Source organism: Phyllopteryx taeniolatus, chromosome 10 (genome assembly GCF_024500385.1).
Source record: "Phyllopteryx taeniolatus isolate TA_2022b chromosome 10, UOR_Ptae_1.2, whole genome shotgun sequence".
NCBI lineage: Eukaryota > Metazoa > Chordata > Actinopteri > Syngnathiformes > Syngnathidae > Phyllopteryx > Phyllopteryx taeniolatus.
The window spans coordinates 11,740,652-11,753,356 of record NC_084511.1 but is presented as its reverse complement, the minus strand read 5'-3'; the positions used below and the strand labels follow the sequence as shown (position 1 = coordinate 11,753,356).

Sequence of the window (12,705 nt, the reverse complement as noted above, 5' to 3'; positions counted from 1 at the left end):
CGGGACTTTGTGGACACTCCGTACATTATTTAATGACACTAAATGTCTGATAAAATGAGCTTGCCACATACAATACCTATAAAAAAAAGCCACTCTTTGACAGTATTGCGCTGCAAACAGCCATCTAACAAGCCTCTTCAATAGATAAGTAGGTCTACTTTGTTACAGTGTATGTGTCAAGTTATGAGTTAAGAATGTTTAAAAACGGTTTGGACAGTTCAGCTTTCAGTATGGCAACATCTTGACTGACTTGAAATGACTGAATTCACATTACATGCTTTCTAATGGAAACAGTTATTAAGAAATGAGAAAAGCTGGGAGGTTAACCAGTATCACAGAACAGAATGACTTAAAACAGTAAAGTAATAATTTATTGTCATCAGACTTCCATTCATAAAAAGGAACATTTTTAATACAGCACCAACAATTAATATAAGAAAAGCAAGTGTGGCGCTACAAATAAGAACGTTACACACAAACTTATACTGTACATCTCTCATACAACCAATGTTAATCTGTTCATTGTCATTGACAAGACGTAGAACGTCCCTACCAGCGCTACCTGTTTTCTCACCACGACACTCACAGTGAAAAGTCAATGAAAGAGTCCAAACTAAGAGCAACAAAAGAAGCCCTCCCAATAATAAAATACTAAGTGCTAACATTCCATCAATAATCTAAGTGTTGACTGTTCTAAACGTAAAATGTAACACGCACATTTTGGCCTTGAAAAACAAGAATAATAAAGAGTTAAACCGCCAAATTCAACTTTAATTACCTACTCATTACCTTCAAGTAATACCTTTAAGTGATACCTGTGTGGGCTTGCTAATTGTAATAAAATATACATCTTTCAGATAATACTATTTTGTGCAAAGAATGTCAATCAGGGAATGTGGAGTGATCAGAGCAGTAATATTAGTCTGTTGAAACTTCCACAATGTTTTTTAATCACAAAGAAATCCTAATGTAGTTAAAATTCTTCTCAAGCTAGCCCATCATCTATGGTTTGACATGCTTTATTTAGTACTGTTTTATCGAACCAGTGTCATGAAATATCAGTATTGGGAAGCGTGGGAAACGATCCAATTTCACTTAATTGGCCAGAAAACTATTCACTACAAGTGTGTGTGTGTGTGTGTGTGTGTGTGTGTGTGTGTGTATATATATATATATATATATATATATATATGTGTGTGTGTGTGTGTGTGGCAGCACGGTGGTTGACTGGTTAGCACATCTGCCTCACAGTTCTGCAGTCCAGGTTCAAATCTGGCCTCGCCTGTGTGGAGTTTGCATGTTCTACCCGCCTGCCTAGGTTTTCGCCGGGTAGTCCGGTTTCCTCCCTCAGCCCAAAAACACGCACGGTAGATTGATTGAAGACTCTAAATTGCCTGTAGGTGTGAATGTGAGTGTGAATGGTTGTTTGTTCATATGTACCCAGTGATTGGCTGGCGACGAGTTCAGGGTGTACCCTCCCTCTTGCCCGCAGTTAACTGGGATAGGCTCCAGCACGCCCGCGACCCTAGTGAGGAGAAGCGGTGTAGAAAATGCATGGATGGATGGTGTTATGTTCATCTATGTCAGCGATGTATAGTGACGGAACAATTCTCTTCCACTAGATACATCCATCCATCCATTTTCTGAACCGCTTATTCTCACTAGGGTCGCGTGCGGGCTGGAGCCTATCCCACCTATCTGAACTGGTCGCCAGCCAATCGCAGGGCACATACAAACAAACAACCATTCACGCTCACTTTCACACCTATGGGCAATTTAGAGTCTCCAATTAACCTACCATGCATGTTTTTGGGATGTGGGAGGAAACCGGAGTACCCGGAGAAAACCAATGCAGGCACGGGGAGAACATGCAAACGCCACACAGGCTGGGCCGGGATTTGAACCCCGGTCCTCAGAACTGTGAGGCAGATGTGCTAACCAGTCTTCCACTGTGCCGCCGTCCACTAGATACAGTGGGGCAAAAAACTATTTAGTCAGCCACCAATTGTGCAAGTTCTCCCACTTAAAAAGATGAGAGGAGCCTGTAATTTTCATCATAGGTATACCTCACCTATGAGAGACAAAATGAGGACAAAAATTCACATTGTCTAATTTTAAAAGAATGTATTAGAAAATTATGGTGGAAAATAAGTATTTGGTCACCTACAAACAAGCAAGATTTCTGGCTCTTACAGACCTGTAACTTCTTAAAGATACTCGTCTGTCCTCCACTCGTTACCGGTGTTAATGGCACCTGTTTGAACTCGTTATCAGTATAAAAGACACCTGTCCACAACCTCAAACAGTCCCACTCCAAACTCCACTATGGCCAAGACCAAAGAGCTGTCAAAGGACACCAGAAACAAAATTGTAGACCTGCACAAGGCTGGGAGGACTGAATCTGCAATGGGTAAGCAGCTTGGTGTGAAAAAAATCAACTGTGGGAGCAATTATTAGAAAATGGAAGATATACAGTGGCTACGGAAAGTATCCAGACCCCCTTAAATTTTTCACTCTGTTATATTGCAGCCATTTGCTAAAATAATTTAATTTGTTTCCCTCATTAATGTACACACATCACTCCATATTGACAGAAAAAAACAATTGTTGACATTGGTTTATTAAAAAAGAAAAACTGAAATATCACACAGCCATAAGTATTCAAACCCTTTGCTGTGACACTCCTATATTTAACTCTGGTGCTGTCCATTTCTTCTGATCATCCTTAAGATGGTTCTACACCTTCATTGGAGTCTAGCTGTGTTTGATTATACTGATTGGAATTGATGAGGAAAGCCACACACCTGTCGATATATGACCTTACAATTCACAGTGCATGTCAGCGCAAATGAGAATTATGAGGTCAAAGGAACTGCCTGAAGAGCTCCGAGACAGAATTTTGGCAAGGCACAGATCTGGCCAAGGTTACAAAAAAAATTCTGCTGCACTTAAGGTTCCTAAGAGCACAGCGGCCTCCATAATCCTTAAATAGAAGATGATCACTGTGGCTGAGCTCCAGCGATTCAGTCGTGAGATGGAAGAACATTCTAGAAAGTCAATCATCACGGTAGGGCTTTATGGCAGAGTGGCCTGACTGAAACCTTTCCTCAGTGCAAGCCACATGAAAGCCCGCTAAGAAACACCTGAAGAACTCCAAGATGATGAGAAATAAGATTCTCTGGTCTGATGAGACCAAGATAGAAATTGTTGGCCTTGATTCTAAGTGGCATGTGTGGAGAAAACCAGGCACTGCTCATCACCTGTCCAATACAGTCCCAAAGTCCCAACAGTGAAACATGGTGGTGGCAGCATCATGCTGTGTTGGGGTGTTTTTCAGGGACAGGGAGTCTGGTTTCAATCGAAGGGGAAATGAATACGGCCAAGTACAAGGATATCTTGGACAAAAACCTTCTCCAGAGTGCTCAGGACCTCAGACTGGGCCCAAGGTTCACCTTCCAACAAGACAATGGCCCTGAGCACACAGCTAAAATAACAGAGTGGCTTCAGAACAACTCGCGATTGTTCTTGAATGGCCCAGCCAGAGACCTGATTTAAACCCAATTGAGCATCTCTGGAGACACTTGAAAATGGCTGTCCATCAACGTTCACAATCCAACCGGACAGAACTGGAGAGGATCTGCAAGGAGGAATAGCAGAGGATCCGCAAATCCAGGTGTTAAAAACTTGTTGCATCATTCCCAGAAAGACTCCTGGCTGTATTAGCTCAAAAGGGTTCTTCTACTAAATACTGAGCAAAGGGTCTGAATATTTATGGCTGAGATATTTCAGTTTCTTTTTTAATAAATCTGCAAAAATTTCACTTTTTTTTTCTGTCAATATGGGGTGCTGTGTTTACATTAATGATGAAAAAAGTACTTAATTGTAGCAAATGGCTGCAATATAATAAAGAGTGAAAGCTTTAAGGGGGTCTGAATACTTTCCGTACCCACTGTACAAGACAACTGATAATCTCCCTCAATGTGGGGCTCCACGCAAGATCTCACCCCGTGGGGTCAAAATGATCACAAGAACGTTGAGCAAAAATCCCAGAACCACACGGGGGGGACCTCCTGAATGACCGGCAGAGATTTTGAGTGAAAACCTCCTTCCATCAGCAAGGGCATTGAAGATGAAATGTGGCTTGGTCTTTCAGCATGACAATGATCCCAAACACACCACCGGGCAACAAAGGAGTGGCTTCGTAAGAAGCATTTCCTGGAGTGGCCGAGCCAGTCTCCAGATCTCAACACCATAGAAAATCTTTGGAGGGAGTTGAAAGTTGCCCAGTGACAGCCCCAAAACATCACTGCATGGAGGAATGGGCGAAAATACCAGCAACAGTGTGTGAAAACCTTGTGAAGACTTACAGACTTGTTGACCATTGCCAACAAAGGGTATATAACAAAGTATTGAGATGAACTTTTGTTATTGACCAAATACTTATTTTCCATCATTTGCTAATAAATTATTTTAAATCAATGTGATTTTTCTCATTTTGTCTCTCATAGGTGAGGTGTACCTAAGATGAAAATTACAGCCCTTTCATCTTTTTAAGTGGGAGAAATTGCACAATTGGTGGCTGACTAAATATTTTGCCCCACTGTAGCAGAAGGTAGAAATAACATATCTATCCACCTGTTGCCCATTTATACAACAGAATATTAGTTTTGTGTTCAACTAAACAGGGCCAGATTTCACAAAACGTATACTTTTGAGTAAAGTGAGATTAGGTTATTTTTCTCAGTATATAGTTTTACTGACATTTTTGTTCGGTGGTGTGCTTAGGCATTTTTCTAATGTAAAGTATGTGCCTTTGCTTACTACGAGTTGAGAAACACTGTTCTAGGAAACAAGGCCTAAAAGTCAATACTCGGGCAACAAAGATCAACAGTGTCAGGAGAACCAAAGTAAGTTCACGTCTGGTTATTAACTGTGAAATGGCCAGTCTAGTTAGAAATGCAGGTGATCAGGGTTGTTGTGGACACAGATTAAAATGAAAAGGGGTGCAGTCATGTGTGTGTGAACATTCACTCATCCAGACTACTGTAGAAAAAACAAAGATCCACAGAGGAGGAGTGGAAGTCCAAGGGGGGGCCTCCAAAAAGGCACGAGTGATTGCGCGGTCCGTCGTGGTTCAGTATGTCTCTGGAATGTTAAAATTGAAGTCCGACTTGCCCTCAGGGGGACTAACATTAATCGGCGCCACGGGTCGGCCCATCAACATTTGCTCGTCTGGCTCGAAAATGTCATCCCAGTTCAATACATGGCTCTGAGCAGGTGGGTGGACACCCTCCTGGCCAGGGGCCATGTGGTGCATGCCACCGTCCCCGCCGAAGAACGGCACCGCAGACCCCTCCGGGCTCCACGAGTATGGCTTCATCTGCATCGACTTGCAGGGCAGCAGGCGGTAAATGTTGTCTTCCCTGTCTTTTGCCTTCTTCCCGCTGGGGTCCACATTATGGACTTGCTTGCAGTGGTTAGAGAGCAGCTGGTAGTTAAGGAAGGTGCCGTGGCACATCAGGCACTGGTAGCGCCTCTCCCCCGTGTGCTGGATTTCATGTTTAGTCCTGTACTCAGCCAGGGCGAAGACTTTGTCACAGTAGTGGCACGGGTACTTCCTTTCCCATGAGTGTGTGTTGAAGTGGCGGCGGAGGCTGGTCCGACACACATAAGGACGCTTACACACGGTGCACACGTAGAAAGTCTTGCCATCCATGATCAGCTCGTAGTGGTCCTCAGAGTCTGATTTAGACTTTTTCTTGTTTGGAGAGGTCTTCAGATTCTCAGGAATTTCCGGTATGGCTCGCTTCCCTTTGTTGGTTTTGGAGCCGCCCTCTCCCGGATCCTCCTTCACTGGTACAATGTCGTAAGTGTCCTCCCCAATGTTGGCATAAACTTTACAATCTGGGGAAATTGAATCAATTTCTGTGGCTGCATTGAGTGTGACCGTCTTTTTTGTTGCTATCGTGGGTTTGACTTGATTTCTTTGACTGGAGGGGCTTTCTGAGATGTCCAACAGCCTAATTTTGAAATCTCCTTGCTGGGGTGAAGTGGATATTTGCTTTTTGTGGACTCCCAATATGTCTGTGTTTTCCATTATGTTGCTGTTTCCAGACGATTGAGAGGCACTGGGCAGCTCGGGGGTGAAGCTAGTGGTCCTTGCCGGCGTGGTGGGAGTGCTTCTGGAAGACACTCTGGCTGGGGAATTGACATTATTGGAGCTGCTGTCCGGACTGGGCAGAGGGCTTCTGTCGGGAAGCTTTAGATCCTGCGTTCCTGCGGGTGCATCTTTCAATTCTGAATTTGCGGATTCTTCGCTTTGCGCCTTTTCAACCTTATCTGAGTCTAGTGTGTCCACATAAATGACCTCATCTGAAGCTTTCTGACTGGCAGCTTGCGATCTGGCATCAGTCTCCGAGACGAACATGACGTCATCATCCGAGTCCCTGTCCTTATCAGTCATGTTGCTCGACTGCTTGAACTCCTCCGCAGATATGGAGTAGGACTCAGAGATGATTGGCATATTCATCTCTGATGTTTGGTTTTGGGGATCTTCATCCTTGGACAAACCAGGCAAACCTTTGACTTGAGATAGTGGGGTCGCCAGGTTCGCGATAAACTTCACCCCGAGCGTCTGCCCAGCGCTCATGAACTCCTCCAGCAAGTCCGAGCGAATACGTATGATCTTGGAGCTGTAAATGTAATTGAGGATGTGCTCAAAGATCTCCGCTCGGATGAAGTTGAGTTCAATGACTTGCCCAGCGACGACAAAGAGCTGGTGGAAATATGTACTTGACGCCGACAGCATGGTCTTGTGAGCGCGGAACTTCTTGTCTTGCACAATAATGGTGACATCGCAAAATAATCCACTATTCCGCTGCTCGTTCATTGACTTAAGCAAGGCGGCTGAATACTGCGTGTCAGTCACAGAGATCAGCTTCAGAGTCGGCATGTCTGCAGGGGCGAAGGACAACAAGCACAGTTGTGGATTAGAGGAGACGGATTTATTTATTTTTACACAATTTAAACCAGTAAAAGATACATATTCTCCCATGTGCGTAAGAGGGAAAAGGCGTGCAGTTGCACACTTTTCTGTCTGTGCAGTTTGTACCATTGACTCAAGTGTGTCATTTATGCACCTTCATGCCAGATACGCAATCTGGGTGGTTGACTCAAAAACATTTCCATTAGCCCCGGTACACACAAAGACGATCGGCTGTTTTTTGTCCTGATTTTTCCCTTCCCAACGAAGGATGACAAATGCCAGAATATTTTGCTTTAAAGGATTATCCTAAAAGATTATCCTGTGGTCTGAGGTGTGTTAAGTGTTTTTTTCCCCCGAATAATACAGTCCGAAACGGGTCGGGCCATTAATCTTAAATATTAAAAATTTGCAATATTTACAACCAAAAATCTTCCATGTATGTGAGATAAGCAGACTACTCCTGAATCAGTGACTTGTGACATGATATGGAATGTCGTCCGTCAAGAAGCGACCTCACTAAGGAACACGGAACTGACCGAAAATAAAAACAAAAGTCCTACCCGATGTCGCATTTTGTATAAATGGGTTCATCAAACTGCAAGAAGTATTTTCCAAAGCAAGCCTATATTGACAACATCACCATTGTACAAGACTCCCTCCTCCGGTCCTTTCGGCAACACTCGGGAAAAATTGGCACAGCGGTTAGTCTGTAAAATCAGGCCTTCAAAATAAAAGCATACCAGTAAAATAACATGGATCACCCACCCGATACACAGTCCTGTGGACCTCAGAGCTGGAGGACCAGCTCATGAAGCTGTAGGAAGCCCGAGAGTGCTTATTTAATGTCTTCGCCAAGTTTTTGCAGTCTTTTTTTAAGTTTGAAAAATTGCAACCAAAAAAAGAAAAATATTATTAAAATACAATAACATTAAAAAATAGTCTCAAGGCCACCATAATTTCCTCGTTTTCCCTTCGACTTTGCATTGCTATGCTTCATTGTCTTCGTTTTTGTCAGTTCACGTTTGATCACAAGGGATTTCGGTCTTGGTGGACTACATTCAAGATCGGTTGTGGAACAGAGTCTTTATATATGATATGATTTATATCAGAGCACACCACACCCACTATGACGATAATTGTTGAATGCCTGATTTTATTTTGTTTTTATATATATATTCATGTGTGGATTCTGAAGCAGATAAAAAAATCTAAGATTTGAAAACGCTGTAGTCAGTCAAGTGCCCAAGGATAGTCAAAGATCACATTGCAGTTGAATTTTGGATGCAGTTAAAATGAAGAAATGAATAAAGTTTACATGTAGAGTGCTTTTATCATTTTCATGGCTTTTAATGACATTCACAAGGCTTGATAACCATGCATGTTTCCATGATTTGAAGCCAGCATCAGCTGTTAATGAATCTCTTCGGTGTTTCTGCATTAATTCCCAGTTTACGCACTGTGGGTGTGTCAGAAGCCTGGACAGGAGAATACACGTAGATGAAAAGTGCACAAATTCAGATGTGTAAAAAAAAGTATTTTGCGCGATCAGGAGAATATGGCCCTTAGTGTGCAAGCAAGTACTGTACATTGTACTAATGTTCCCCTGCTATATATTTTTTTTAATGGATTTTTATAGTATAACACTGTAATTCCTTCACATGTAAGAAAGATGAGCCACAGTCGTCAATACACTTCAGCCAGTTATTAAAAGCCGGGAGAACAGTACAACACCAACACAATTAACATCCTCAAGCAGGAGCTGGCCACAGCTCTCACCCAGACACACGCAAGCTCGCTGACGTCGCACACCAATACACCAAAAATGTGTACAATGTGTAAAAAAAAATTGTTTCAATAAGTTTAAATGTGTTTAAAGCCTTTGGTCTGCTTCAGCCCAAAGTGTGGAAAACAAGCAAGCACACAAGACATCAAAGCTTTTTTTTTTGTGTGGCTTCACTTCATTACGCAATTAAGAAAGTGTAATTTATTAGAAGTGGCATTTCATCACCAAGCCATCGAAATACATGTCAATTAATGTAGCGATGTGGCAAATAACATTGCCAAACACAAAATGTTCGACAACCTACATTATTATTAGAACCTAATCTGTGCTAACACTGCAGCTCAGCTTGCCTTTAGGCTTTGGTGTCACTGGTTATGACATTGGTTGAGAAACTGCTTAGGGGGTGATTATTATGTTAATTAGCCCCTGTGATTCATAACTGTGGCGCAGAACTTTAGAACGGGTTTGTCACGGACATTATTTTCAGAAATAGGCTGATAGCTGAATATTTACTTGAGTGTTTCATTTAACATTTGATGGGCGGGCAGACAATGCAGAGGCCCAACTATTTCAAATTAAAAAGTCAATTTTACATCATATGTCAGCAACAACTGTTGCATGCAGAGTATTCCTCTGTGGAAATGAAATTAAGTCTTTCGACAATCTTTGATCATTCTTTTATGCAATGATGTTAGTACTTCATTGAATCAAAATATTTGAGGACATTGATCTTGAGTTAGTGCTTTCAACAAACGTGTCACGTCAAGCAATAGTTTTGATCGAACAGATTTAACGTGAAAACTGCACTAAATTTCCAGGTTTATATAGCCTAAAGAGTGTGAAAACACTGCAAGCAATCCTACATGTCACAATATGATTACAAGAAGTGACGTTTGCTAGTTTTTCTTGAGCCATGTAGTAGCACCTACAATGACGTTACAAGACTAACTTAACGTCTTTAAGTGTATCAGATAGCTTATTGTTCACACTTTTTGTTTTTCTGCTTACTGAAAAATGTGATACAGCAGTTTTCACGACCTGTTATAAACAATAGGACAGCGCGGGCCTATATTATGACAGCTTGCTAACGTATTAGCTTCCAGAAATGCACAACAGTTATTACATTTGACTCGGAAAGATAACCGGACGACAAGATAAATATTGAAAACAAATCAGTATACCTGCGCCTTGTGCGTTTTCCGCCCGCATAAAGAAAATAGCGTTCGCAGCTAATGCGTTAACCGCTTGGCTACACAATGGCTGCGAGCGAGCAGAGGGGCTTCACCTGCCAAACGAGGAGAGCTACGTTGTCGCGTGATTGTCACAACAGCCACGAGGAGTCGCCACTGCGTGACATTAAAACGTTCATTTCAAAATTATATTTTAATTAAACACACAGTAGCATTTCCTTAAAACACGATACAATTCGACCAGGACACGTTCCGATGGGAAACAACTTCCGGGTTGTCAGGATTGACTTAAAGAAATGACGAAAGTGCCGTCACTTAAAACCCCCAATAAAACTAAGTTGTTCCAAAGTTGATCATTTTCGAATTTCCTGCTTTAATGCAGACATGTCCTTATATTTCAATACCGTTTGCTATACTAAATAATATGTGCACAAAGCATTGGGATCTATATTTAGCTGGTTTGTGTACCAGTAGCTCGACAGTACTGAAATATGATAAGTACTTTACTTTAGTCCCGTGTTTGGGTGTCCCGAAGCATAGACAACCATACGTCAACGTGGCCGCCATATTGGTGTTCCAGCCGTTTTACAGTCAGTTAAATCTCATAGGGTTGCCGTTCACATGCACAGTGCCGTGAAGAAGTATTGGCCCCCTTCTCAAATTCGTATATTTTTGCAGTTCCCCTTTATTTAAATATCATCAAACAAATGTATATATCCGACAAATATAACCCAAGTGATATATAGTGGACAAATCCGGCCTCGCCTGTGTGGAGTTTGTATGTTCTTCCCGTGCCTGCGTGGGTTTTCTCCGGGTACTCCGGTTTCCTCCCACATCCCAAAAACATGCATGGTAGGTTAATTGGATACTCAAAATTGCCCATAAGTGTGAACGTGAGTGTGAATGGTTGTTTGTTTATATGTGCCCTGCGATTGGCTGGCAACCAGTTCAGGGTGTACCCCGCCTCTTGCCTGGAGTCAGCTGGGATAGGCTCGCGACCCTAGTGAGGATAAGCGCTATGGATGAATGAATAACCCAAGTGTACTTAAAATACTGTTACACATTTATTAAGGAAACAAATAAAGTTACCTGGCCCTTTTTATCCCCTTGTTAAATCATGAATTCATTGTGGCTAATCACAATTTTTGGTTAATTTTCACTGATCACACCCAAGCCTGATTACATCCAGACCTGTTCAATCAAGAAATCACGTGAGCAGAATCTGTCCCGACAAACTCAAGTCAGACACAAGATCTAGAAAAGCTGCAACAAAATGACACAATCCAAAGAAATTCCAGAACAGTCAAGAAATAAAGTCATTGACGTCTATCAGTCTGGAAAGGGTTACAAAAGCCATTTTCAAAGCTTTAGGATTCCAGTAAACCATAGGGAGAGACATTATCCTCACATGGAGAAAACATGGAAATATGGTGAACCTTCCTAGGAGTGGCCGGCCTACAAAGATTACCCCATGAGAACAGTACTGACTCATCCAGGAGGCCATAAAGGAACTCAGGACAACTTCTAAAGAACTGCAGGCCTCCCTTGCCTCAGTTAAGGTCAGTGTTCATGACACAACAATAAGGAAGAGATGGCATCCATGGCAGAGATCCAAGGGGAAAACCGCAGCTGACCAAAAAGAACATAAAGGCTCAACTTATTTTTGAAAAAAAAAAATAATAATCATCTGAAGGGAGAATGTTTTGGGAGAATGTTATATGGACTGACGAGATGAAAGTTGAGCTTTTTGGAAAGTGTGTGTCTCGTTACATCTGGCGCAAAAGTATCACAGCATTTCAGAAAAAGAACACCATACCAACAGTCAAACGCGGTGATGGTCTTTGGCTTCTTTTCTCCTTCAGGACTTGGATAACTTGCTGTGATTGATCTGCAGCTGGATAACGATAATGCCCAGGGAGGCCTTTGCCTTGTAAAAGGCCCAGTCCTAACAATAGCTATCAATGTAACACTGTAACTGTTATTTCAGATATCTGAATATCCTGTGTATAGGCTAGTCGCTGATGCACTTCAGTCGCTTTATTGCCATGAGTGGTAACAGAATACACATTCATACTGTATAAGCACTGCTGTCGACTACAACTCACGCCCGGTCACTCCATGCGCACACTGACTGACTTGAGCTGACATTCAAGCTGAAATGTCCCTTTGTTTTTCTTCTTTGCTGACATCACAACCGCCAATCACCAGGTTCTGCCGTTATCGGCCCACGCTCAGTTACAGATATTACAATATACTGCTTTCCAAATATATTCATGTGTGTGTGAGAGTGGCAGGCAAGATGAGCATGGAAGCTGTTCAAGTAAGATGCGAGGGCTGTGAACTGGCAGGGGATTTGAATGACATCGTTCACTGAGTTGTTCATAAATTCAAAGAAAGGCAGCACCTCTGCATTCCTAAACTGTGGATATGAACACCAGACAAGACTGTGCACTGTCGGTTATCGGTTATCTTGCCGTCCACACACATGGAGTGCGCCGACGACTTTGACCTCCCTCGCTTAGTGTCGTCGTCGGCACAGAGCTCAAAACGCGCGTCGTATCTACCTATACATAGCTGTGCTCGGAGCACTCGCATTCTCAGAGCAGAGTTAGGTCGTCAGATTGAGTTTCCAAACACACACACTACATTATGAGCAAAATTGACACATCCAATATGGCGGACGCGCTGATCTATCACAGCCACTGGCCAATCCGCTCAAGGAGACATCGAGATATTTGTCTGCGGGC

General features: G+C 42.5%; 1 protein-coding gene across 2 annotated transcripts; it reads right to left on the bottom strand.

Moving 5' to 3' along the window:
• Nucleotides 1-357: 357 nt before the first annotated feature.
• zbtb33 (zinc finger and BTB domain containing 33) lies at nt 358-10,219 on the bottom strand. 2 transcript variants are annotated; one of them, XM_061787710.1, is made up of 2 exons: nt 9,950-10,219; nt 358-6,954 (listed from the first exon to the last, which is right to left on the bottom strand). In XM_061787710.1, the coding sequence occupies exons 1-2, from the start codon at nt 9,975-9,977 to the stop codon at nt 5,135-5,137; spliced, it is 1,848 nt and encodes a 615-aa protein (XP_061643694.1). In that variant the 5' UTR covers nt 9,978-10,219; the 3' UTR covers nt 358-5,134. The 2 variants fall into 2 exon arrangements, with proteins under 2 accessions (XP_061643694.1, XP_061643695.1); XM_061787711.1 differs by having other exon boundaries at nt 10,054-10,219.
• Between the last annotated feature and the right edge of the window lie 2,486 nt (nt 10,220-12,705).

Coding starts and splice junctions, on each gene's coding strand:
- zbtb33 (XM_061787710.1), bottom strand. CDS start 9,977: ATGCGGGCGGAAAACGCACAAGGCGCAG. Junction 6,955..9,949: donor GGAAAACGCACAAGGCGCAG/GTATACTGATTT, acceptor TCGCCCCTGCAG/ACATGCCGACTCTGAAGCTG.